This window comes from Manis pentadactyla, chromosome 4 (genome assembly GCF_030020395.1).
Source record: "Manis pentadactyla isolate mManPen7 chromosome 4, mManPen7.hap1, whole genome shotgun sequence".
In the NCBI taxonomy this organism is placed as follows: Eukaryota; Metazoa; Chordata; class Mammalia; order Pholidota; family Manidae; genus Manis; species Manis pentadactyla.
The window spans coordinates 6,921,841-6,947,058 of record NC_080022.1 but is presented as its reverse complement, the minus strand read 5'-3'; the positions used below and the strand labels follow the sequence as shown (position 1 = coordinate 6,947,058).

General features: G+C 51.2%; 1 protein-coding gene and 1 pseudogene across 13 annotated transcripts in view; both read right to left on the bottom strand.

Moving 5' to 3' along the window:
• Window positions 1-19: 19 nt before the first annotated feature.
• PIK3CD (phosphatidylinositol-4,5-bisphosphate 3-kinase catalytic subunit delta) overlaps window positions 20-25,218 on the bottom strand; it is a 70,904-nt gene continuing 45,705 nt past the window's right edge. For 7 of the 13 annotated variants that reach the window (XM_036925249.2, XM_036925253.2, XM_057499691.1 and 4 more), the window contains 22 exons: window positions 13,933-14,105; window positions 10,523-10,751; window positions 10,199-10,428; window positions 9,655-9,834; window positions 9,214-9,363; window positions 8,677-8,766; window positions 7,365-7,586; window positions 6,638-6,734; window positions 6,430-6,560; window positions 5,981-6,031; window positions 5,741-5,908; window positions 5,539-5,660; window positions 5,225-5,368; window positions 5,029-5,128; window positions 4,740-4,918; window positions 4,541-4,653; window positions 4,273-4,351; window positions 3,574-3,741; window positions 2,866-2,989; window positions 2,580-2,725; window positions 2,284-2,416; window positions 20-1,675 (listed from right to left, as the gene is read on the bottom strand). In XM_036925249.2, the coding sequence (XP_036781144.1) occupies window positions 1,538-1,675; window positions 2,284-2,416; window positions 2,580-2,725; window positions 2,866-2,989; window positions 3,574-3,741; window positions 4,273-4,351; window positions 4,541-4,653; window positions 4,740-4,918; window positions 5,029-5,128; window positions 5,225-5,368; window positions 5,539-5,660; window positions 5,741-5,908; window positions 5,981-6,031; window positions 6,430-6,560; window positions 6,638-6,734; window positions 7,365-7,586; window positions 8,677-8,766; window positions 9,214-9,363; window positions 9,655-9,834; window positions 10,199-10,428; window positions 10,523-10,751; window positions 13,933-14,073 (3,135 nt within the window). In that variant the 5' untranslated portion in view covers window positions 14,074-14,105 and the 3' untranslated portion in view covers window positions 20-1,537. The remainder of the gene's footprint in view (window positions 1,676-2,283; window positions 2,417-2,579; window positions 2,726-2,865; window positions 2,990-3,573; window positions 3,742-4,272; window positions 4,352-4,540; window positions 4,654-4,739; window positions 4,919-5,028; window positions 5,129-5,224; window positions 5,369-5,538; window positions 5,661-5,740; window positions 5,909-5,980; window positions 6,032-6,429; window positions 6,561-6,637; window positions 6,735-7,364; window positions 7,587-8,676; window positions 8,767-9,213; window positions 9,364-9,654; window positions 9,835-10,198; window positions 10,429-10,522; window positions 10,752-13,932; window positions 14,106-25,218) is intronic. The other 6 variants (XR_005032619.2, XR_005032620.2, XM_036925256.2 and 3 more) reach the window with 6 other exon arrangements.
• On the bottom strand, window positions 15,509-16,752 carry LOC118932131 (transcription and mRNA export factor ENY2-like; annotated as a pseudogene).

Below are 25,218 nucleotides of genomic sequence, written 5' to 3'. Positions count from 1 at the left end.
CTTTTTGAGCCGAGAAAAATAACATAAGAAGGCTTTTATTTCTTTTAATCTGCTTATACCTCTCATTTCAAGGTTCACAGAGTGCTGGTCTTCAACCTGCATCAATTATGTTGAACTTGCCTTTCCTATAAACAATAAATGATTTAAAAATATAGAAAAGATTTCTTCTTGCCAGGCACACAGGCTGTGCACCCAAGCCAGAAATTGCTGTGTATGTGCAAAGTGCGCTGCCCACGCAGGAAGCAGACTCACGCAAATAAATAACAGATAGACATACACTCGGCTTTTCCTATTTGCAGACAGCTGAGGTGGGGCTAATGGATTCAGCACTTGGTTGGGGACAAGAGTGTGGTTGGTGGCACCGACTGCTTCTGGACGGCACCTCACAGCTGCTTCTAGCTACAAAGAAGAAAGATGGCACCTGGGTTATTGAGAGGCAGCTACTCTGGCTCTGCTGGGCCTGCAAGGCCTCTGAGGTCAGCAGTGTAGCCTGACGGGCCCCAGTCAGCTGCTAATAGATGGGGATCACCTGTGGGCTTCCAAAAGCCCTGATTCCTAGTACCATCTCCAGAGTGGCTTTTAGAAGACTGGGAGAGGCCCAGGAACCTGCATTTCAAGAGCACCTCAACTGCCTAATGCTAAGCCTGAATGGTTTCAAGGTAGATACTATCTTGAAAAGGTCCCACCACAGCCCTGTCCCACTCTGGTACCTCATTACAGCAGGTTCTCAAGGGGGAGAGTTCGGAAGAGGAAATTGGGTACCTCCTTCCTTAAGAGGCATATTACAGACGATTGCACAGAGCACTCACCTGCCTCTGCCTTATAACCAGGGTGAGCTAAGTCAAGCTCAAATCTTTTTAATGTGTTTTGAGGACCAGTATATAGTAGACTTTGGGGCTGAGGCTGATGTCCTGAGCCATAGAGGTTCACTAAGTAGTTTGGCTGTTTTTTTCTTACCCGCAAACAAAATTGCTTTACAGCAGAGAGATGAGCGAATTCCCGTACCCCAGAGTCACTTTAAAAAAGGAAAGCAAGAATCCCTGAACGTAGAGATACCCAGGCGTCCCCTGGGAGCTGTCCAGGACTCAGTCACGGGGAGCACGAGGGCGGAGGGGAGAACCGGGGCTCGGGCACCCTGTCTGGATGGTGGGCACCAGGAGCTGCTGGCCCCAAGACCCGTGCAGTCCAGCAGGGGCCTGAGAGGAGGACCGGCTTCCGGGTGGGGAGGCTGTTCTTTGCTGGGCGCGGACCCACCAGCTGGAAGACGGGGCCTTACAATCCTTGGTGAGACACTCAAAGCAGTGCCTCCCCTTCCGAGCCCAGGGCCCTGACGGGACCGCAGGACAGCACCCATCCCTGCACAGAGGATGCGCTTCCATTTATGGCTGTTGGTTCCTGAAACATTTCAAGTCATAAATAAATAACCAGTGTAAACAAAAGGCAATTGTGTAGGTTCTTTCCCATGGGGTGCAGTCAGGCTTTTAGGCTTCGAAGGCCAGTGAGGGAGCCTGGTTCCCAAGGCTGACGGCAAGACCTGCTACTGCCTGTTGTCTTTGGACACGTTGTGGGCCAGCCAGTTCACTTTGGTTTTCCAGCTCTCCCGCAGCGCTTCGTTAAACTTCACTCGGAAGTGCTTTAGAGCCTCCTCCTCTGTTTTTCCCAGCGCCAGAGAGTCCTGAGGCAGAATCACCAAAGCAGTGAGCTCAGCACAGAGAGGCCTGGGCCCTGCTCCCTAAGGCAGCCCCTCTGGGTGTTCTAAATTCACCGTAAGAGAACTGCGTGAGGGGGAACAGAAGAGGCCACGCAACATCCCTTGGGGAAAGCTCTTCCTGCTGCTCCCAAACCTCACCCACCCTCAAGGTAAGATGCCAGATGGTGCCAGAAGGGCTCGGCCCCAAAGCCCACGGGTGGACAGGCAGCCGCCTTCTCCACTGGAAAAAAAAAAACTCCAGTGGGAGGAGGCAGGCAGCAGCTTTGCTGTGCAGCAACTGGGCACCAAGGAGAATGCCCGGCAGGGACTTCCAGCTGGTGCTCAATGCCCACCCCAGCTTCTCACAAACGGAAAGGCGCGGGAAGGAAGTGCTGCATGGCATCCAGCCTTTTTGTAGAATTGGAAACACCTAAAGCCTGTAGAGGACCAGAGGGTGGGCGCAGGGAGACCCCAGCACAACAGAACTGGGCTATCTAGACACGGAGCCAGGAGCGCCCTGCAGGGCCCACCACACCAGCTGCTCGGAGGCAGGCCTGGGGACGCTGGGCTGCTGAGACTGCCCTGGCATTTACCTTAAGATACTGGATGTCTTTGGAGCAGCTGAGCTCAGGTAGGCCTGCTGCCCGCATCAAGGCGAAGAGGTGCAGGAAGAGCAGCCCGTGGCGCCGCAGGATGGTGTAGGCTCGTTCACAGTAGCCCCGGAACCTGCAGGCAAGGCGGGCTCGCGGTCTCGCCAGGCGGCACCAGCCTGCCCCCGCCCCGGAAACGGCCCCCAGCCTGGTAACTGGCCCCCCCACCCAGCCTGCCTCCCCACACAGGATCATCCCTGCACCCTGCCTCGGGCCCAGGCACCGAGGGCCGCCCTCACCTTTCAAATTTCTCACTGTTATTCGTCTTCCCCTGCTGGATCACATGCACAAAGTCATAGGTGAGGATGAATGGGACCCGCTCACGGTTGATTCCAAACTTGGTCTTGAAATTCCCCAGGAAGTGGCCGAAATCAATGTGGAACAGCTGTAGAGAGGGAAGGACACAGACTGAAGGAGACAGGACAGCGCTGGGTCCACAGGACCCCGGGGAGGGAGGGGAGACTGGAAGCTGGGAGGGGGCTCTGCTGAGCAGGAGGGCAGGTGGCAGTGCCTGTGCTGCCCTACCTGCCCATTCTCCCGGATCATGATGTTGTCACTGTGCCGGTCGCCGATGCCCAGCACATAGGTGGCCACACAGTAGCCAGCACAGGAGAGCGTGAACTCCTCAATGGCTCGGTCCAGGGCTTCCCTGCATGTGGGGAGCACGGATTAAAAATGACAGCCACACCATTTGCAGCAACTTCTACCATAAAGTGGGGCCTATGTCCCCTCCCCTAGGATCTGGCCTTGTGACCTGCTTGGACCAACAGAACATGGAGAAAGCATTGCTGGACTCACTCCAGAGCCTAGGCCTTAACCTTGCAGCTCTTGAACCTTCCCTATGGTCACGTGAGGAAGCCCTGGCTGATATACTCAGTGAGGGGAGACCCCAGAGACATGTGGCTGGGGCCACCTTAGATCCTCCAGGCCCAGTCAAGCCACCAGGTGACAGTAGCTTCATGAGTGACTCCAGCAGAACCACTCAGCTGAGCCCGCTCAGGTTGCAGGCTTGTGAGCCAATAATAACTGGTGGTTTTACGTCTCCAAGTCGCAGGTGGTTGTCACACACAATAGCTAACTGGTACATGGGAAGACAGAGCTGGCCCAGCCCAGCACGTACACAGCTGAGCCAGAAGCCACAGAGAATGTCACAGGTCCTTCCCCTTACCTGTGGCTCCCAAACCACACCTCTTGGAGAGGAGAAGGTGTCTGTCCCTGGGGCCTGAAACCTACCCGGGGTTCTTGGATTTGAGCCAGTTGAGCAGAGCATCCTTGTTGAAGGCGGCCGTGGCTGCCATGTTGCTCTTGTTCAGCTGGATGTTGGCGATGGTGTCTGAGTGGAGCACCACCTCAATGAGGCCCGTGCGGTCCCCAGTGGAGAGACAGCCGTAGGGGGTCATTCTAGCCAGGTGGGAGCGGGGCAGAGAAACAATGTGGTCAAGGGCTGTGCCTGAGGCTGCTTGACCCCCAAAGAGCAAGACACCCAAAATAGCCACAGGACATGCTCGTCAAGCAGCTGAAAAGGAGAAAGGTGCTGGGGAGGAGGCTTCGGCCCTCGGGGCTCTGGGGAGGGTTCCTTGGAGAGCTTGGTATCAGTACCCAAGGTGCAGAGGGAAAAGTGAGTACGTTGGCTGAGCTCGCATTTGCTCAGACAGCGAAATCCAGGTGGCTTGGAAGAAGATGCCAACTGCTTCCCAAGACGAGGCAGGAGGCCAGAGATGCTGCGGCAAAGGCAACAGTGGAGCCAGACGCTAAGCTCCAGGCCCTGAGGCCCCGCCCCCGCCCCCGGCCCTCGCTTTACACTGGTCCCTGCTCTTAGAACAGCCTTTTTTCTGACAGAGGCAGCAATGTCAGCGTTGACAGAGGACCCCTCCGAAGGGACAGGGGCTTAGGCCTGGCACAGGCACAAGAGGGTGTCAGGAGGCCCCTCACCTCAGGTCCAGCCCCTCCTGCTTCCACAGGACATCCATGAGCTGGATCATCTGCAGGGTCAGCATGTCCTGGCGGAGGTCTGTGAAGCCAGCGGGAAGGAAAAGCATGAAATTCTGGTGGGTTCTCCACTCCCAGCCATACCCAGACCCCAAAGTCCCAGGACCCCATCTTCTCAGCTCACTCTCCTGGAGTACCCCAGGGTCCCCCGAGAGCAAGGTGCAGGGAGGCCAGGTCCTCAGCAGCTCCCTCCCCCAGGCCCTCTGCTCACCATCGCCGTTCTTAAAGATGATGCCCACGCCGCCATCACCGCCGGCTTCCTCGTTGCTGTACACGACCCACAGGGGCTTCATCTTGGAGTCCATGAAGGTGCACTGCTCCACGCTGCCAGGCCAGAGAGCGTTCAGCAGGGGCCCCTCCGCAGACCTCGGTGGGGGGCAGGAGGAGGCCCTCCAGGGCTTGGGGCTCACCAGACTTCAGCCAGCAGGGTGCTGGGGTCGAGCGGGGACTGCAGGTGGGAGAGGGCCTCCAGGTAGGTCTCCTGGCGCATGCACAGGTGCATCAGCTCCTTGGTCTGCGGCTTGGCGGTCTTCTGGGAGCTCACTTTCACGATGTCGTTCAGAGCCTTCAGTTTGCTCAGCGCATCCCCCTGGGCCAGGAGGGGGAGGGCTTTGAGCCTCAGTCCCGCCCAGGTGGCTCAGAGGGGCGGGGCCAGCTCGCAGAGGAGCCAGGCGGGGCGGGGGCACGCCTGAGCCTCACCTGCTTCATCAGCACCTTCATGTGGTGGGTGCTGCCCCTGCAGTAGGCCTCCATGAGGAGGCCGAAGCGCAGGGCCACCGAGGGCACGTGCATCTCGGAGCTGGGGGAGGGAGAGAGGGGTGAGCCCCGGGGCCAGTGGGAGGGTGAGGCCCCCAGGTGAGAGGCCCCTCCCCCCACAGCCCTCCCGACCACCTACCGGAGGTGCCAGAAGAGGAAGTGGCCGATCTTGCGGTTGGCCAGCGCCCGGTCGAGCAGGAACTTGGTCAGCTCGCAGTCCAGGTAGGCCTCGTACTTGAGCACCTGCACCAGCTGCAGCAGGTACTGGAAAAGCTCATCGTCCCTGCAGAGGAGGGAGGCCTGCTGGGGCGTGGGGCTCCACGGCCTAGGACGGGTCTGACGAGGCCGTACCCAAGCTGGCTGACGGGCGAGGTTCGGTCCCCACCCAGTACCCAGGAGCAGCAGGCGGGCCCGAGCCACCCATCCAAGAAGCAGGGAGCCTGTGGCACTCACGTCAGTTTGCGCAGGGACTTGATGGCAAAGGAGCTCACGTGGCGGTCGGGGAAGCTGAAGTCCAGCAGCTCCAGGGCGCTCAGGACAGGCAGCTCGGGCCAGGAGCACAGCAGGCAGAGCATCTGCCGGGGGGGCCGGCAGTCAGGCGGGCGGCAGTCCGCCCAGGCTCCGCCCCCTGCCCGGCCCCTCCCCCGCCACGCACCTGGGCCACATCCTCGTGCTTGTTCCACTTGGTGACCAGCAGTAGCCGGGCCAGGGCCTCGGGGAAGCGCCCCTGGACCTCGTGCCGCATCTTCCACACCAGGTCCTTCTCGTGCTCATACAGCTCCCCCGACCCCCGCCGCTCCAGGATTTCCTGCAGCTGCAGCTGCTGGGGGGTGCGGATGGGTGAGGGCTGGTGCCCAGCCGTGCACCCCACACCCTCGCCCGCGACCCTGCTCACCTCCTCCTCTGAGAAGTGACCGTGCTCCCCCTGCCGCCCCAGCTCCAGGATCTGCAACAAGCAGCGGCCTTCAGTGGTGCCCTGGGGCCTGGCCCAGGCAGGTCCCCAGAGTGGTGATCGAACCTGGTACTCCCGACCCTGTGGGCCTGCAGCCCTTAGTGACGGAGACCGTCCTGTGCACTGTAAGGCGCTTAGCAGCACCCTGCCTCCACCCAGAGACGCCAGGAGTCACTCCCACCAGCTGTGACAGCCAAAAGTGTCTCTCCACATTACCCAAAGTGCCCTGGGGAGCAAAATGGACCCTGGTTGAGAACCCCTGTTCTAGGGCACTTAAGGATTCTAGAGTCATGGGCGCCCACCACTGCGTGCTCTGGGGAACCCCAGAGGCAGGTCAGGGAGATTCATCTTTAGCCCCACAGCCCCAGGTGGCAAGGGAGCCCCTCAGCGACCTTGTCCAGGGCAGGGTAGTACACAGGATGGGAGGCCACCTCGGGGAGGCAGATGACCAGGGCGGCGGCGCTCTCAGTGTTGGGGTTACTCTGCACGGTTCCCGCGGGGTTCAGCAGCTCCCCTTTCTCATCTAGACACAGGAATGGGAGATGCCACCATGTCCCGGACCCCACTCCCCTGAGCGTCTCCCTCTGGGTCTGGGCCCACCTGGGACAGACGGCCACATGTAGAGGCAGCATTCACCCGTCTTGAGCTGGTCCTTGTAGTCAAACAGCATGAGGTTGGCCCAGGCGATGGGGCAGTCCTGGGAGAGAACACGGCAGGTCAGGGCCATCCACCCAGAACCCTGAATTTGCCCGTCTGCAGGATGCGCCCAGGACTCCCTGCCCTCACCCAGACTTGCTGTGAGGAAGCCAGGAAGGCCAGCCGCCCCATCAGCTCCCTGCTGCCTCCCCATTCCCGGCATCTTGAGAAACCCCCAAAACCAACCACATCGGCCCCAGAAAGCTGGCCCAGCTCAGCTACGGGTGAGTCAATGTGGCTCAATGGCCAGTCACATCCTAGGCCTGGTGACTCAGTGCCCAACCACCACTCCCTCCCCGCCAGCTGCTGACTCAGGCCACTGTGCTCCTTGAGGGGACCGTGCATGCCCTTCCACCCCACAGAGCCACCTCCAGGTTCCCGAAAGGACCAAAGGCCCAGGCCCAGATACGCCGAGTCACTCTACTCACAAGCCCAGGAGCCCAGAGCCATACAGCGCAGGGGTGGAGGCCAGTGAGAGGGGTGGGGAGCCCGGGGTCCGCAGGCCCCCTTGGGCCCTGGTCTCCAGGCTGAGTGCCTACTGGGAGCGGCCCGGGGCTGCAGGGCCGGAGGGCCGAGCGGGAGTGCGCCGGCTCCCGGAAGCCCGCCCCAGCCTGCAGGCCGGCCCACGCACCGCCTTCTTGGACTTCTTCTTGGTGGAGCGAGCCTTCTTGGCCTTCTCGATCACAGCGTAAAGTGCAAAGCAGAGACGGGCCATGCGAGGCAGGTCACAGACGTTGATGTCGAACTCCAGCCGCTGCTTCCACACGGGCTCTGAGCACACGCTCACCTCTGAGCTGGACACGGGCTTGCACAGCGTCTCACTGCCGTGGAAAAGCCCAGCCTGGACCACCAGCTGGGGAAGTGCGGGCACAGGTTGGCAGGGGGCAGAGGCTCCCGGTCCCCCCTCAGGTTCTCCCACCTCCCTAAGGCTCACATCTCATCCAGAGATGTCCTTTTTCTACGTGGGTCTGAATCCCGCTTCCCAAGTGGAAGGTGGTACGAAGAGGAATGGGAGGCTGCCCCAGCGGGACAAGTGGCCATGGGGGGAAGGGAAGGGCACTGTGAGCTGTGTGTGGGCTCCCCAGACTCTGTGGGAGCCCGGGGCATGTCGCTCTCCTGCTCTGGGCCTCAGTTTCCCCCCCAGGGCTTGGGAGTTCCAGGGGCCCTCCTAGCTCTAATATGCAAGGGTTCCCCCCAACTGCTTCGATGGTGTGAGCCCCCAGCAGGCAGGGAGGCATTTACTGCCTCCTGAACACCTGGCCTTACTGCCTCCAACTCCATCAGTACAGCTCTCATCGCCCGGCCAAAAGCTGCCTCCCTGCAGTCCTCTGTGATTCTGCCAGGGAGCCCAAATCTGCCCGCTTGTAGAATTACCCCCCAAAAGTGCTCCCCAAGGAGACCCAACCTCTGGGGACCCAGGCTTTGCATCCCACAAATGAGGCAATGAAACATGCACCTCGCAGGCTGTCCTAAGGACTGAGGATCGGGGGGAAAGAGCCCAGCAGTGGGCTTGGCTGCAGCGTCGGGGAACATGCTGGATGACCCCCCCAAGTGTCCCCGGGAGCCCCAAAGCCACTGGCCCAGCTGGAATGGCTCCTCTTCTGTGCCTGTTACCTCCCAGACTCTGTGGTTCCCACATCTCTGGTCTGGGCCTGGCCCCACAACCTCCACTTGTCCTATACCCAGAACTTGCTGGGCCAGGGTTTCTACGAATCAGCCTCTCTGGCCGGCTAGCCTGCTCCCCTCCCCTCTTCCTGTTTTGAAGCAGCTCACAACTACCCCAGGCAGGGATGCTGGGTAATGTGGCTTTCGTGTGACACCCCCTTCTTCCTCTGCCACCCCTCTAGGCCACAACCATCTTGTTTGTGCAGAACACACACACACACACACACACACCCCAGGCGTGGCTCGGCACCCCCAGCCCTGCACCATCTCACCCCTACCTTCATCCGCTCGTCTGCATTCACTTTGCTGCCCTGGACCAGGTCGATGGAGAAGGGCTTCTCCAAGGACCACAGCGACACAGAGGAGGGCTGGGGCAGAGTAGGGGCAGAAGCAGGGTCGTTAAGATGGAAGAGTCCAGAGGTGGCGGGGGTGGGGCGGGATGGGGTGGGAGCGCTGCAGGTTCATGGCGATCTCAGGTGCCTGCCCACACCCCATCCTTTACGAGGAGCCCGCTGTGTTCTGCAGGCCTGGGAGGTCTGCCTACAGTGCAGGGAGCAGGAGGGGCGTGAGGAGAAGGGCAGCTTGAGCACTGGGCCTGAAAGCTACCCCAGGAAGCTCAGCACCTGCACGCAGCACGTTAGCCATATGGCTGCCAAATCTGAGCCCCAACTCTCAACACTGACCAGCCGAGGGGCATGAGACAAGGGGGCCCTGGACCCACTGCCAGCCCAAAGGGCTGCCCAATAGGCTCTAGGATTGGGCAACAGGTGGACGGAAGGGATGGAGGGGACAATAAGAGGAAGGCATCAGCTCACCTTCTTCATGGGAATGGGGGGTGGTTTGGTGCGCGGTTTTTGGGCTTGGGAGGTGGGGTTGCTCTGCTCGTCTCTCATGGCGAGGATGGATGAGGAGTGCACCATGGTCAGGTGGGGGGTCAGCCCGCTGTGCAGGCAGCTGCAGATGTACTGAGATGAGGGCCAGAGTGAGTGGCCGGTGGGGCAGCCTCCCAATTCCCTGGACAGCTGGCTCCCCGGGGCTCCCCCTGCTGCCCACTGCCTACCCCAGACCTCCAGGGACCTCTCTTGCTGGCTCTTCCTGTGCCCACCCGCCTCCTGAAAGTGGAACCCTCCTTGTGCTCATGGGGAGGGCCAGTCAGTAAGGGGACACTGTTGCTGTGATCCCCAAAGGCCTGGCTCGCTGGGCTCAAAAGGGCCAAAGGACCAATTCTCCCCAGCCCCCCAGACCTCACCCCTCACCTGGAACTGGCAGAGTGGGTAGCTGCCGTACAGGTACTCGTGCTTCCCGTTCACCTGAAGCGTGTAGTCCTGAGGCTGCTCCACCAGGGGCTGCCGGAACACCGTGGCCTTCTTCCGGAGAGCACAGGCCATCAGTGCCAGGGGCTCATCCTTGGTGGACACCTGGAAGGTGAAGCTGTCCTAGAGGGAGGAGGGTGGGTCAGCCCTCTTGAGGGCCCAGAGAGTTCTGGGGCGCGGTGGGCGGGGGTTGCCGGCTCCCCTGCCCACCGAATGTGAACTCTATGAGGACAGGGTCTGACAAAGACATTCAAATATCTGTTGAATGAACGAAGGCCATTTGGTCACTCAGCTTTGACGAACTTGCCTGGTGGAACATTTGCATGCACAGTGTACCACACAAATACCACCTGACACTACTGGGGGGAGAGTGAATTTGGGGGCCTGTGGATGACTGCGATGTCTCACAGAGGACGTGTCCCCCATGTGCGCAGCAGCCTGGAAGCAACAAATGGGACTGTGCCCCCAGCAGGAGCCACGGGCTCACCTCACTGCCCTCGAACTTGACGTTGACCAGGAGGGCCCGGTTGGGGACCCGCAGGGTGCCCGCCCCCCAGCTCCGTGCCGAGGGCTCCAGCTGCAGAGGGAAGCTGTACTGCATCCAGGCCTCCCAGCCCAGCTGCTGCCGGTGGGCGGCCGCGTCCTCACAGAACTGGCGCATCTTGGTGCGAAAGTCATTCACTTCCGGGTCATTCAAGGAGTCAAACTCGTGGAGGCCTGAGAGGCAGGAGGCGGGGGTCAGCGTGGGGCCCCCAGGGGCAGGCCTAGGCAGGCCCCGGGTGGGGAGGGCAGCCTGGACCATGCAGCGCACCTTTGCCGATGAGGAGGCTGATCTGGCTGTTGACGAGCTTCTTCACCCTGTCACCCTGGCGGGCCACCAGGCGCAGGACCGGCAGGAAAGGTTGGATGTCGCACAGCCGGCGCTGCTCGTCCTCCAGCTCCTGCTGCTCTGCCGTCTGGTTGACACAGGTGAACACGTAGGCCTCGGGATCGCTGAGCATGTGGAAGAGCGGCTCATACTGGGCTCGGTGCCACAGTTCCTGGGAGGGACAGTCGCAGGTCAGGCTGAGGCAGGGGGCCCCCAGGGAGCTGGGAAGTGGGTGGGGGCTGGCCTCAGTCTGGGGGTCCCCCTGCAGGACACTGACAAGAAGGTAAAGGCAAGATCCCAGGACTGCTCTTCTCCGACCCCATGGGTCCCTCCCTGCCCTCTGTAAAGGGAGACAGGTCTGTGCCAAAATCTGGAGCCTAGTAGCTCATCCTACAGTCTCCCTGTAAGTTACCCTGCAAGGCGGCCAGCCAGACGTGACCTCCAGGCACCCCCAGCTACTCGTTCTGGGGTTCATCTCCCTGATTTATAAGTGCTGGCAATGAATTCAGAAAAGTTTAACACACTGAGAGGCCATAAAACTCTTTGTGGGCTGTGTTCAGCAAAGAGTGTCAGTGTGTGACCCAGAATCTAGGGATACGAACAGGCACAGAGGGTTCCAAGATACATTATTAAGTGGGAAAAAATACACTAGTTGTAGAACCTCAGATATAATTCAAGCCCATTTCCATAAAAACAACAATAATAAACATATTAGTGATATAGACCAGGATAAGGCAAACTATGGTTTGTGGGCCAGACACTGGAAGAAAGCCACATCCATTCTTTTACATAATGTCTGTGGCTGCTTTGGCCCTACAGTGGCAGAGTGCAGTGGTTCTGACAAATACCACGTGGCCAGCAGAGCCTAGAATATTTACTATCTGGCCCCTGGTATACATAAAAATATGAAGAAATTGAAAGCAAATTTGGGTGTGGTGAAACTGCAGGACCAATGTATTGTGCATTTCTGCAGTGTTTGAATTTTATTATCATGCATATAGAGCTCATGAACAGAAAAATAACATTACCCCTAAAGTGATATTTATATAGTTAATCACATGAAACACATGCTATTATGTTAAAGCAGGGGGAAGAAAAGATATCAAAGTTCATAATCAGAATTTTCACAAAAAAACAACTACATAATTGATACGTTTTCACAAATGCCTGGGTTACCTAACTGGTTTTCTTGGTTTCACTGGATATGGCTGGTAATTGTAGGTCTGCTTTTGTTACGTATCTGTAGTCCTATTCTGTTAATGTGTGTACGCAATCTAATTAGTAGTTTGTTAAAACCTATACATGCTTATGTTACTCTGCAAGAAGTTATGTCAAAGAAATAATCAATCTTCCCATGTTTTCTTCCGTCTGCTACTTCTATAGCTTTTCTTCTTCCTTCCTAATTACAGCCCTTCAGTAGAATTCGTGCCTCATATTTAAAATTACCAAGTATCATAATTCTTCCAAGCGGTAAAGACACCTCAAGACAAGTGCTGGGCATAGAAGCTACAGGGCATAAATCTGCAAAGAAGTAAAAAGCTAACGTTTTCAAAGAATATTGTTTCTCTCTCACTCACCAAATTTATATTTCCCTGTATGGCCCGGGAAGATGGCTGGTTAGCCAGAGACGGGTAAGATTCCTCAAGGGAGGAACAACCTAAGACAGGCACAGTCGCAGGGGGGCCATCAGGTGAGAAATTGGGGGTCAACAGAGGTGAGGCTTAGAACCTTACCCCCCTGTTTTGAGAGAAATCTTCTGCATCCGTGGATGTTTTGTTGCCCTTGTCTAGCTTGGATTAATAGTTAGTCTATAGGCACAGACCTGATCATCTACATTTGCCTTCTTACAGCACTAAAGTATGTTTTCTATCTTTATCTTGCATCTACCTACCACTTCAGCATTTTATTTAAAAAAGAAATTAGGGAGAAATGTGGGATTTACATATAAATCAAGTATAAAAATCAAATGAATAATCATATCTGACTTGATTGTTTATAGTTCATGATGTGTGATCAAAACCGAAAGTTTCTGTGATATGACTGCCCTTGCACTGTTCACCATGTAAGAACGTACTCACTATGTAAGAACTTGTCCACCATGTAAGAACCTGTTTGTTCTGCTTCAGAAGATTGGACAATGTTGAGAGTTAGGCTTGGGGTTGATTAATGATTGTGCATTGAGTCCCCTATAAAGAATTTTATTGTTGTAAACAACCATTTGATCAATAAATATGAGAGGTGCCCTCTCAAAAATAAATAAAAATAAAAAATAAAAAAACAACTACATAGGAAAACCAACAGGCAACAGCCCAAGTGCTAACTGTGGTCTCCCCATAACGGCTGGATCACAGGTGGTTTTTCCCTTTTCCTTTTTTAAAAATTTTAATCACAAAAATTTTTTATTGAAATACAGTTGTTATACAATATTATATTTGTTTAGATGAACAACATAGTGATTCAACAATTACATACATTACTAAAGGCTCACTACCATAAGTGGAGTTACCATTGGTCACCACACAAAGATACCACAGTATTATTGGCTATATTGCCTATGTTGTATTCCATCCCTGTGATGAATTTATTTTATCATTTGTAGTTTGTACCTCTTTATCCCCTTCGCCTATTTCACCTGCCCCCCCACCCCTTATATTTTTCCTTTGTTTCCTAAATTTCAATATGTCTCTATTACTTTTGAAATGGAAAATCTATATATTTAAAAGAAATCTCCCAGGAAAAAAAGTTTTTAAAAGACCCCAGAAAACTCAGGGATAATCCATTGCTTCTTTCCTTTTTTTCCCAGCTCAGGTATAGCTTTTAAAATTCTGAGCTAAGGTCTTGCCTTCTGGCATGACCTTAAATCCCACACTTGGCAATAAGCCCTTAGAACGGTCGAAGGATGGTATCTACCAAATACACCCAGATGTCTAATCCTTGGACTCAGTAATCCACCTGGAAATTATTCAGTGAAACCAAAAACTATTTCCAAAGATGATGTTTAGTATATGATGACAGCTCTGAAGACAAAGACCGGTAAAACTCTTAAGTATATGTGGATGGGGTTTGATCCCAGACGTGATGGCACAGTCATGGAGGGAGTGAAAGGCCACCCGGGGCCCACGCCCCGCAGCCACGCTCCACAGCTCACGCCATGGAGACCCTACTGATGAAGGGTGAGCTGAATTCAGGACGCTACGTGGACGCTGACCGAACGTTTTTAAACAACTCCTGGATATTATGTGTACCTTTTAAAGTTTGTATCCAAGGATCTCAAATTGGAGAAACTATGTGTGTGAGCATTACAGTCTTTCTGAGTTCAAGCTCTGAGGATTAGTTTAAGGTCAAGATGGTACCTTCTTGATGGCGCTGAGGTTGGCATTTCGGGACACAGGGAAGTTCAGATAGACTCCTGTGGGCAGCAGAAAGTCGACCGCCACATTCTGACTCTCCTCCTTGGTCCAGAATTCCATGGGGCAGTCGACCCCCGGGGGCATCCTGCTGTTTCACTTCCCAGACCCCAGCTGTGCTGAAAAGGAAGCAAAGGCAAAATGAGAGGCCCCAGGAGGGAGTCCCTGGAAAGGACGCTGTGGGAAACAGGATGTCAGGACCTTGGACAGCAGGAGGCTCACGACAGAGGCACCCAAAGCTCTCCTCCTGCTGGGCCTCATCCCGCCAGGGGTGGCCGGTGGCTCCTGCTACCCCAGGCCACCCGCTTGGCTGAGCTGCCTCCCGTCACAGGTGGGCACTCTGCATCCTCCAGGCAATGGCCCCAATCCAAGACACCACCAGACCCATTCCAAATTTTTTTTTTTCAGGAACACACATATGTGGGAAACCCTGCCATGGCCACTAGCTGGCAAGTGTAGAAATTGGCAGGATCGGTGGTCAGACAACCAAGGACTTGAGAAGGACCCAGGGCTGCAGTTCTTTGGGACTTTTTCCAGAAACCAGGTGGCTTAAAAATGGCTTTGGCCATCAAACAATTTGTTGAAATACCTCAGTCAGGCTAAAGCCAGTCCCACCCACTCCCCACGAAGTAACCAAATGTTACAGACCCAATTAAAGGCCTTTGAGTATCTCTCTCCCACTCCAGGTTACCACCCTCCTGCATTTATAATTTCCATGACTTTTTATGCTTTCATTCTATTAATATGTATCCACAGATAATTTCTAATATTTTTGCACATTTTAACACTTTGTATGAATAATGAGTCTTCTGCAACTTGCTTTGACCACTCAACAGAGATTTCTCAGATACAGCTGTACTTCATTCAGCTCTCGCGTGGCATTTCACTGTGTAAATAAACGACCATTTATTTACCCTTTCTCTTGTTGATGAGCCCTAAGGTTTGTTTCTACTCTTTTTGGTTATTACAAACGCTATGATATATATTCTCACACACATCTCCCTATGTACATGTCAGAATCTGGATAAGTGCTACCCAAGAGAAATATAATTTGAACCACATGTGTAATGTCAAAGTTGCCAGTGGCTACGTTAAGGAAAAAAGTAAAAAAAAAAAAAAAAACTAACTAAAAATTAAGCTTACTATCTGTTATTTAACCCAAAATATGAAAAATGTGCTCATTTCAATACGTAATAGAAAAATTGTCTAAGTGTCTGTGGATGGGGTGTGATTCCAGACGTGACGGCACAGTCTGGAGATATTTTACATCCTTTTTTTTGATGTTAAGTCTTTGAAATCTGGTGTGTATTTTTTACACTTACAGCAAATGGCAATTTGAACACTAGAGTTTCATCAGAAATACTTCATATGTATGTAGATCTCATATAATTTACAGGAAAAAATGTAGGTTCACAGACTCAAGTTGTTGCAAATATACTTAAAAGTTTTCTAATATATGAATTGGATATCAATTCTTATATCTGAATGAATTAAAATGAAATAAAATGCTTAAAAACTCTGTTGCTTAATCACACTGTCACGCTTCTAGTGCCTGTGAACTATGCATGGCTGGTGGCTGCCACGCTGGACAGCACAAGTCTAGGGTGTATATCCATGAGTGGAATTGCTGGATCATAGGTATAACCACGTTAGTGACTTTACCGAAGTTAAATGGTGGTGCCCTTTAGCAATGGAAGTGTTTTCTTCTGCATGATCTATCTTTACCAGCTCTCGGTATTGTCAAATTTACTCATTTCCGCCAATCTGATGGGCATGAAATGCTCCCTTGTTGTTTTAATTTGCATTTCCCTGAATACTCGTAAAATGTTTACCTTCTGCAAATTGCCTGCATTTTAAACTTTGCCCATTTTTTCATGGGGTTGTCTTTTTCTTATTGGTTTGTAGCATTTCCTTACATACTCTAGACCAAATTCCTTTGTTGATTAAATGAGCTGGAAATGTCTTCAAGTCTGAGTCAACTTTTCATTGTGTTTACGGTGTCTTTTTTCTTTTTTCATTCATGAGATATTTATTAAAATAACACGTTTAGGGGAAAAAAAGCAATACAATGTATATATCATTACTGAAAATTGTATACCATCATACAAAAAATGATTTTATTTTGGGAAATGGATTCCTAATTTACGGCAAGTCTATTTTCAGAAATGAAACCACGAAACAACACAATCAAATTCCATCTCAAAGGCTGGCATGCTGAGCAAGGAATGTTCTTATTCGTTGTAGGGGCATCTTCTTTCCACTGTCGGGTGCCAGGGCTCTGTGTTTTGGTGTGACTTTAGCCCACTAAGTCATCAGCAGTAACGTGCTCTAGTCCTTTAATGACCTCTTCACTGTGTGCCTCGATTGGTCCTTCCAACCACATTCAATTAACTTTGCTCTCGGCACCTCTGAGATATTCTCTTTCTCCAGCTCCTATCAACTTTTGGTTAATCGCTGCTCTCATCGGTGCACCTTTGTGCATCTTGCTGACCACCAACACCACAGGCAAGAGCTGTCCGTTGGCAGCGACAAGATGACCCTTGCACTGACAACTGTTACCTACCACACTCTTCGGCTGCCCAGCCCTCTATGGTGGCTTTTTGATAAGCAGAAGTTGTTAATGTTCCCTTCTGTTCTAATCTGTTCCCTTATGTTTTATCATTTTTATTCTTTAGAAAAATACTTCCCTACCCTAAACTAAGGTCACATCATCCTAGATTTAAATGACTTTGCAAAATAGTTGAGAGGAAATAATTCATTCAAGAGCCATCCACTTGGTGGCTCTACCATTTGGACCCAGCCTCACTCTCAGCTGGACACAGAAGCAGCCTGAGCAGCAGGATACACACATCACTCGTGCTACCATGTTACCACTGTTGGAATCCACTTCCTCCGATTGTAAAACCACATCCTAGTTTGGGTTCCTCTTTCTGAGCATGGCAAGGTCAAAGGCTTTCTTTTTGATTGAAAATATGGGGGACAGTCACAAATCCTGGAGATCCACTTACAATGCTTAATGTGTTTTGGCCGAGCTCGGGAAGTCAGGGGCCACTCAATCCTGAGGCTGAGTAAAACACATGTGGCATGAGCTCCCCCAGGACTCTAGCCAAAGGGACAGGGCTCCAGACAAATGCACACCCGTTCCGCTGCCCCTTCACACCATGGAAATGACACCTATGACTCCACTCACCCATCTGGGACTCAGGGAAAACACTCATTCCTACAAGAGGCAGACTCAGGATGGTGTGGGCAGGATATAATCAAATGCCAGAGCCAGGGCAGGAGAAAGCAGGAACTCCTTTTCTTTGTGGGACCAGGGTGCAGCCACTATCAAGACCCAACTCTCAATGAAGATGGGACTCATTGTTCTGCAGTATGTTTGGGACAAAGCCAGCTAATTTGGGGCTTTAGAACTGTGTATCCTCCACCTAGAACCATGTGAATTGGTACAACCACTTTGAAGATCTGTTTGGCAGTATCCACTAAGGTTGAACACACGTATGTCCTCCTGCCAGCAATTAATTCCACTCCTAGGTATATACTCACCAGAAATATGAGTATATATGCACCAAAAGATGCATACAAAAGTGTCTACAGCATTGTTATTCATGATAGCTCCAGACTGGAACTTCCCAAACGCACATTCAGCAATAGAATGAAAAATAAATTGTGGTATCTTCTCCCAGTGGAATGGTATTTGGGAGAATGAGAATTAATAATCTACAAATACAACAATATAAATGCACCTCACAAAAATAAAGCTGAACAAGAGAAGTTAGGCACAAAAGAATATGTGCTCAAGATTCTGATTATATAGAGAACGCAGGCAGAACTGATTTATGTTGGCAGAAGAAGAGATGGTTTCCCCCTGGAGGAGGGCAGTTACCCCAGGGGAAGGGGAGTGAGGAGCTTCTGGGTGCTGGCAATTTATTTTCCTGTGCTTTTCTTTTTTAATTGATATGCAATCTTATATTAGTTTCAAGTACATACACAGTGGTTCAACGGTTACCCATATTATTAAATTCTCACCCCCACTAGTGCAGTTCCTATCTATTAGTCAACATAGGAAGATGTTAAAGAATCAGTGCTATATTCTCCATGCTGTACTACCATTCCCATGACCAACCTATATTATTATTGTTTTTATATATATATCTTTTAAAGTATCATTAATATACAATCTTATGTTGGTTTCAGATGTACATCATAGTGGTTCAAAAGTCTCCATGACCAATTTATATTGTGACTGTGAATTATTGTGCCCTTTTATCCCCCTCCCTGTTGAACTCGTCCAAACCCCTCCCCCTTAGTAACGATTAGTCACTTCTCAGGGTCTATGAATCTAATGCTGTTTTGTTCCTTCTGTTTTGCTTTGTTTTTATATTCCACAAATAAGTGAAATCATATGGTATTTGTCTTTCTCCACCTGGCTTATTTCACTGAACATAATGCCCTCTAGCTCCATCCACATTGTTGCAAATGGTAGGATTTGTTTTCTTCTTATGGCTGAATAATATTCCATTGTGTATATGTACCACATCTTCTTTATCCATTCGTCTGCTGATGGACACTTAGGTTGCTTCCATATCTTGGCTATTGTAAATAGTGCAGTGATAAACAAAGGGTTACATATTATCTTTTCGAATTAGGGATTTGGTTTTCTTCAGGTACATTCCTAGGGGTGGAATTCCTGGGTCAAATAGTATTTCTAATTTTAGTTTTTTGAGGAACCTCCAGACTGCTTTCCACAGCAGTTTCACCAATTTGCATTCCCACCAACAGTATAGGAGGGTTCCTATTTCTCCACATCTTCATCAGCATTTTTTGTTTCTTGTCTTTTGGATAGTGGCCATTCTAACTGGTGTGAGGTGGTATCTCACGGTGGTTTTAATTTGCATTTCCCTGATGATTAGCGATGTAGAGCATCTTTTCATGTGCCTGTTGACCATTTGTATTTCTTCTTTGAAGAAGTGTCTGTTCAGGTTCTCTGTTCATTTTTTAATTGGGTTATTTGTTTTTTGGGGTGTTGAGGCATATAAGTTCTTTATGTATTTTGGATATAAATCCCTTAATTTTCAGTTTCTTGTTCTAGATGCTGAGAACTTTTCACAAACTCAGCATACCCTCAATCCAAGTGGTTCAGATGGGTTGACTTCACTTCTGGCTACCAGAGGGGCCTGAAACCCAGGACCAACCAATCAGAGCCCTTGAACGTCCCCCCAGTCACAGGGATTGAATGGAAAATGGGAATGGGAATTAGGCCCAGCCAATCATTGTACATCATCTCAAGGCTATAGTGATTCCTGGATGGGCATGTGGATATCATGTCAGTTCAGTGGGTTGTGACATCCTGACTTCTTTGGGTATGCCCTCCTAGGGTAGCAGGAAAGATAGAGTATTTACCTACAGCTGCTGGTGACCACCTGCTGCCCTTGGGGTAGAACCTGAGGAAAGACCAACATGGAGGAGAGCAGAGCTCAGCGTGGAGGCTACAAGCGGAGCATCCTGTGAGTCTCTGGGTCCAGCCATACCTGAAGCTAGACACCATCCCTGGATATTTTGGTTTTGTCTACTAAAAAATACCCACTGCCTTTTTATTTTTTTTAACTTCGAGCAGCTTGAGGTGGGTTTTCTGTCACTTGCAGCTGAAAGTATCTATTTCCACAAATGCAGTAGCACATTCCAATTTTGGAAGTTTCTAGTGTTTTAGAAAGCTTTTTCCTTGGAAATTAGCCTGCCTCTAAAAGTCAACCCCTCTCCTTCTTGTTGCCATATAGAGGCACGCAGAGTTGTGGTGGCTCTTCTGCTGGATGATGGCCACGGTCCCTCTGACTGTTTTCCCTACAACACAGGTTTTAGACTCTTTCGTCAAAGTTTGTACTCCGAGAAAACAAGATCCCAAAATGGGAAATGACAGGCCAACAAAGAAGAATGTTCTGGGAATTGAACTCCCATTTACTTGGCCTGAAAGTGTATGAGGCTCCCCCTGCCCCCACCAGAAAGTCCTTTGGTGGCCATATCACTGAGCTTATTAGTGGCTAACCCTCCAGATATTTCTCACAGTAAGTCAGGTTCTCCCAGCCTCTACAGAAACACAAATTTCCTGAATCTAAATGTGGGAATTCACAATTATTGTTGGCAATTTCATTTCATGGAAATAACTGGCACTCACATATTACTGGATTTGATATTTTGCATATATGACTCAGTCTGAGATGGCTTAGTTTATTCAATAGTATTTATTAAGTGCCAGGAGTCAGGCAAAGTGCTGGGGGCACAGTGGTGAATGAGACACAAGGTCCCTTCGTTAAACCTCTATGAGGGGAGACACTGGTTCGCAAGATGCGGCAGGTAAGGAGGATGATCACGCTTTGTATCAACATGGTCAAGGGCAGGGCGCCGGATGGCGGTGCTACAGAGAGCCATGCCCTCCACGGGGGGAGGCCAGTAAAAGCCCCTCCGAGGAAAGGGCACTGGATCAGAGGACCAGCATGAGATGAAGATGGGACACAGCCACTGGAGCAGTACGCAGGCGGGGAGCGGGGTGGCGTGAGATGAGGTGCTTGAAGAAGCCAGCAGGGGAGGGCACCTGGGTTCCACTCTAAGTGATGGGTGGCTCTGGAGGAAGTTTTAGGCAAGGGAGCCAGGGGATCTGATTTGCATCTGAAATGATGCCACTGGCTAGGGTGCGGAAGGGCTGGAGAGACACAGGCATGAGAGTGGGAGAGAGTGCAGAGGGTCCTGCCCCCAGTGACAGTGGCTTGAACCAGGAGAAGGAGAAGGAGCTGGAGAGAGGAAGGGAGTTGAGATGTATTTAGGGGCGTAGGTGCATCAGATCTGGGTAATGAGGAAGTAAGGATGGCAGCCAGGTTTGGGACTAGGAGACGGTATGGGTGGTGGAACTGACTGAAACAGGCCATGCAAGAGACCCGGGGGCAGTGAAACAGCCAGAGCTCCCTCTCAGGCTACTGCGTCTGGCCTGCTCATTGGGTATCTCCGTGCCGACAGCCCAGGGCAGCGTCCCCAGTGCAGAGCTCAGGGGAGAGGTCTCCAGGGTCACAGAGATATAATCTGGGGTCAGTGAGCTACACACAAATGTGGAGGCGTGGGTGCAGGTGAGATGGCCTAGATGGTAAGCAAGGACCAGCACCACCCTCCAGGCACTAGGGTGGCATCAACCAAAGGTGAGCCGCGGGCAAGCCTTCCTCGCCGAGTCGTCCAGAACCTTGCGGCAGACTTCTCTCTCTGTCCATATCTGAGTTGTTAATAAAATACCACAGGAAACTGGACAAGATGGGGCTCAATTCGTTTAAACTTTCCACTTCTGGGAAGCACAATCCACAGAACAGGTGTGTGGCAGGAGGGCCCAGCTGAGGGTCTGTCACGGAACCACACCGTCCTTTGGTTAAGTTGTCGGGGGGCGTTCCCACTTAGATGCACTTCCTCTGGCTCAAGGCTGAAGCACAGTTTCTCCAGCCGTGAATGTCTCAAGGGTCCGACCTCCTGAGTCCTGAGCAGCCAGCAGAGGAGTTTCTCCAAACATGTTGAAAAAAGCCTGTATGGATCCAGTGGCCGGGAGTGCCTGGGGGCCCTCAGTCACGTCTAAGGGAGGAAGGCAAGCCGGGGGTGCAGTGTCCCAGAGCCACACAGGCTTCCTGCAGGCCGGGAATGAGGCTGCAGTCCTCCGGGGCTGGCCGGCCTGCCGGCTGGTGGCTTGTCCCACGCTCAGGACTCCAGAAGAGCCCCTTTCATTCCTTTTGAAACTGCACCACATGGGGCTCTGAGTCAGTGTTCGCTGAATCTATTCGACTTCCACATCTCCTCAAAGGCCATCAAAAATGTGGCTGACACTGACTGGGAGCTGTGGCCCGGCCTTTGTCAATGTGAAGACAGGCTCTTTGGCGCTACAGTCACATGCCCTGGGGAATGGCTTCCCAAGGGAACACGTGAGTCACTTTTAGCAGGCTCTGTGCAGGGAGGGCAGCAGGGGGAAAAAAGGGAAGCTGTGTCCTGCTTATCCGAGCGATAAACATCCTCCTCCCTGAGGGCGCCGGGCAAAACGTGCCATGCCCCTTCACACATTACTCTAGAACAAGCCTAAGGTGCCCCCAGTTATTCCTACGAATCTGTCTACAGAGTTCTTTTAACTCTAGGACAAATATCTGTCCAACACCTGGATCTCAGGGCCAAAGTTACAGCCCGAACAGCCCAAGAGAAGGCGCCTCAGAAACCTTTAGAAGGTGGTTTCACACATAGTCCAGGTATCCCCCATCAACCCAGGCAGGGGGAAAGAAGACGGGCAGGATAAAGGGCAGGGGGCCGCACGAGCTGGCCTCCTACACTGTGCTCAACAGAGCAGAGTCCACACCGGGCCTCTTGACCTGGGTTTATTTTCAGGCACTTCTCAGCCTTGAAAAGCCCCTGTAGTCAAGTGTTCTGTTTCCCAGCCACTCTCCCACTGGGAATGAAACGTACACTTCTCCTGTTGCCTGGCATATATGGAAAGTAAGTACAAGCAGGCACCTCAGAGGCGAAGTCCAAAGGTGCTTTACCCAGAGGGCTCACTTCCCAACAAGCTCCTGGACGTACACCTTAAAAGGAGCTTTCTAGAAACCACCTCCTGCTCTGGCTGCCAGGAAAAGCCCAGAGATTCTTCAATCACCACATCGTCCTGGAGACCCTCAGGAAAAGTAACATGAAGGGCCCCTCTTGGGCCCAGAAGGCTGCAGGCCCCAAGTGCTGTTCATTCATTCAGCACATTTTTTTGTGTGCTTCAGGGAATATGCCCACCAGAGGAGGGATGGTCCATCCCTGCTCTTAAGGAGTTTTCAGTCTAATAGGAGAAAAAAAAAAAAAGAAAAAGAAAAATGAACAAAATGATTTGAGATAGTAAAAGAGTTAGGATGTCATAAAAAAGGGCTCACGGGGAGGTTCTTTGGATGGCAGGTCAGGGAAGGGACCTTAGTCAGGGAAGGTCATATTGGAGTTGAGGCCCAAAAGAAGAGAAGGATCCAGCAAAGATCTGTGAAACAGTGTCCTAGGCAGCTAGAATGGGAAGTGCAAAGGCCAGGAGGTGGGAGACCAGGTAGCTGGAGCCACAGGCAGGACCAGGAAATGCCTGGAGACGCAGTGAGGCAGGCCTGCAGGGCCTTGTAGCCTAGGTGGAGCCCAGGCTTTGTTATTGCAATGGGAGGTCATCTGAAGGTTTCAAGCAGGGGACTAATAAGGCCTGATTTTATACTTTATAAAGAAGATTGTTTTGGCTACTATGAGAAACATGGAAGGGAGGGACGCAAGATTGGGAGTGGGAATCCAATCAGGCGAGGGCTGCAGGCAGGAGCTGGTAGGGCTGGGTTAATGAGGAAAGCGGGGGCCCAGCCAGCACAGAACACCTGATCCTCTCTCTGAACCGCGGGGGAGCAGGTATCCCAGCACCCTGGCCTTGACACTTCCTGTCCTTCAGAACCTTCTCGAAGAGCTGAAGCTACAGACCAGAAGGAAAATGGAATGGTCTGGGCCCAAAAGGCAAATTTAGAATAGATGTGCCTGTCTTCCAAAATGCAAAACCTGTCGTAGGACCCACTGGAGTGCGTCTCCAGAGAAGGCCTGCTCTAGCAGCAGCCCCTCCACGGTGCACCACCTGCCCCCGTCTCCAGGGCAGGAAGTGTCCCGTCCACTGCAGCTGTCAGCCACAGCAAAAGGGGGTCTTGCAAATCCCGTGCAGGCGGGAAATTCGCTTTCACCTAATACAAAGCTACTGTCCAGTGGTGGGCAGCTTGCAGGGACATGTGTCCAAAAGGGAATGGGAAAGAAATTTCCAGAAGCCAGAGGCCAAGCCAGTAGGACATCCTGAAGACCATGCCCACGACTAGGAAGGAAGGGCTGTCTGGGGCCCTGAGGCCCTGAGCTCCTGCTGCAGGAAATGGATGAAATAACAAGGGACTCTGAAGTCAGGCAGAAGGCACCCCACACCTCAGTGGAAGGTCAGCTGAGGACATGAGCTGTCTTCCTCTTCATCTATCCATTTCCGCTTGCTTCCTTAGGTGTTTATTTCTTCTTTTTTAACTCTCCCACTTTAAATGTGTCTCCCCCCTTGAGGCCATATGATCAACTTTTAATCTGAATATTTAAAAAGAAAAGAAGTTCTCAGTGGGGGAAAACCAAGAAAGACATCAAAGAAGAGAGCTGTGAGTCTCTAGAAATTCTGTTCTATATGGAAAAAAGAAACAAAACAAAACAAAACAGATTTCTGTTGTCATCAGAAAAAAAAAGGGCCCCCCAAAATCCTGTCCTAACTATTTCCTCTGATGCTCAGTTCATGGCCTACCCAAGGGGAATCCCGTAACACTACACATCAAGATCAAGAAAGATCCATGGTCTCAGATCTGGTCATTTTGGGAATTTCAGAATTGTCCTAATGAAGCAATTCAAAAGTTAAAAAAAAAAAGTTGTATGAACAAAGATATGCACTGTGGTATTATTTGTGAAACTGATCAATCATAAATAATAAGGAAATGACTAAGTAAATTATCATACATTAACAAGAGTGAATGTAGGCATTACAATGACACCTGTGCACAGCACACCGCATTGTGAATATCCCCCCATGTTAAATGAATCCAAAAATGCCCATACCTTTATCATGAGAACATATGTTTGTGGACATTTCAGAAAGCATAGAGAAAATGAAAACAGCAATATCATGGGTAGATATGGATGTCATAATAATGACTCTCAAGTTTTACTATCTCTGAAAGCTATGCAAGCACAGGATTTTAAAAATTAATTAAAACCAAAATGTTTGCAGCCAAAAAAAAAAAAAAAAATAGCAGTACCTTGACCTCCACATCCAAACAGATCATCCCACCTTCAGTTGTTTCTTTGGGTATTTATGTTTCTAAATAAAAGGCTTATTATTTAGAATAGGTTTACATAATAGGTTTAAATCTGTACTTCTAGATTTGAACTTTTAACTTCTTGCCTTAGAAGATGGGTTTATGCTTTCCTCCACACGTACACATGTGCATGTCATCTCCATCTTCCAGACATAGCTCTGTGACAATTTTTTGCAAACATCAGTGCTTACACTGTTATGACTATGTGAATATTGTTCAAAACCAAGCCACACAGTATACTATTTTTTTTCTTTCTTGTTCAACTTTTTGTTATTTTTATGTTGATAGCTGCCTCGTGTTAAATTTTGTTTTCTATGTATGCAAATATAATCCTATC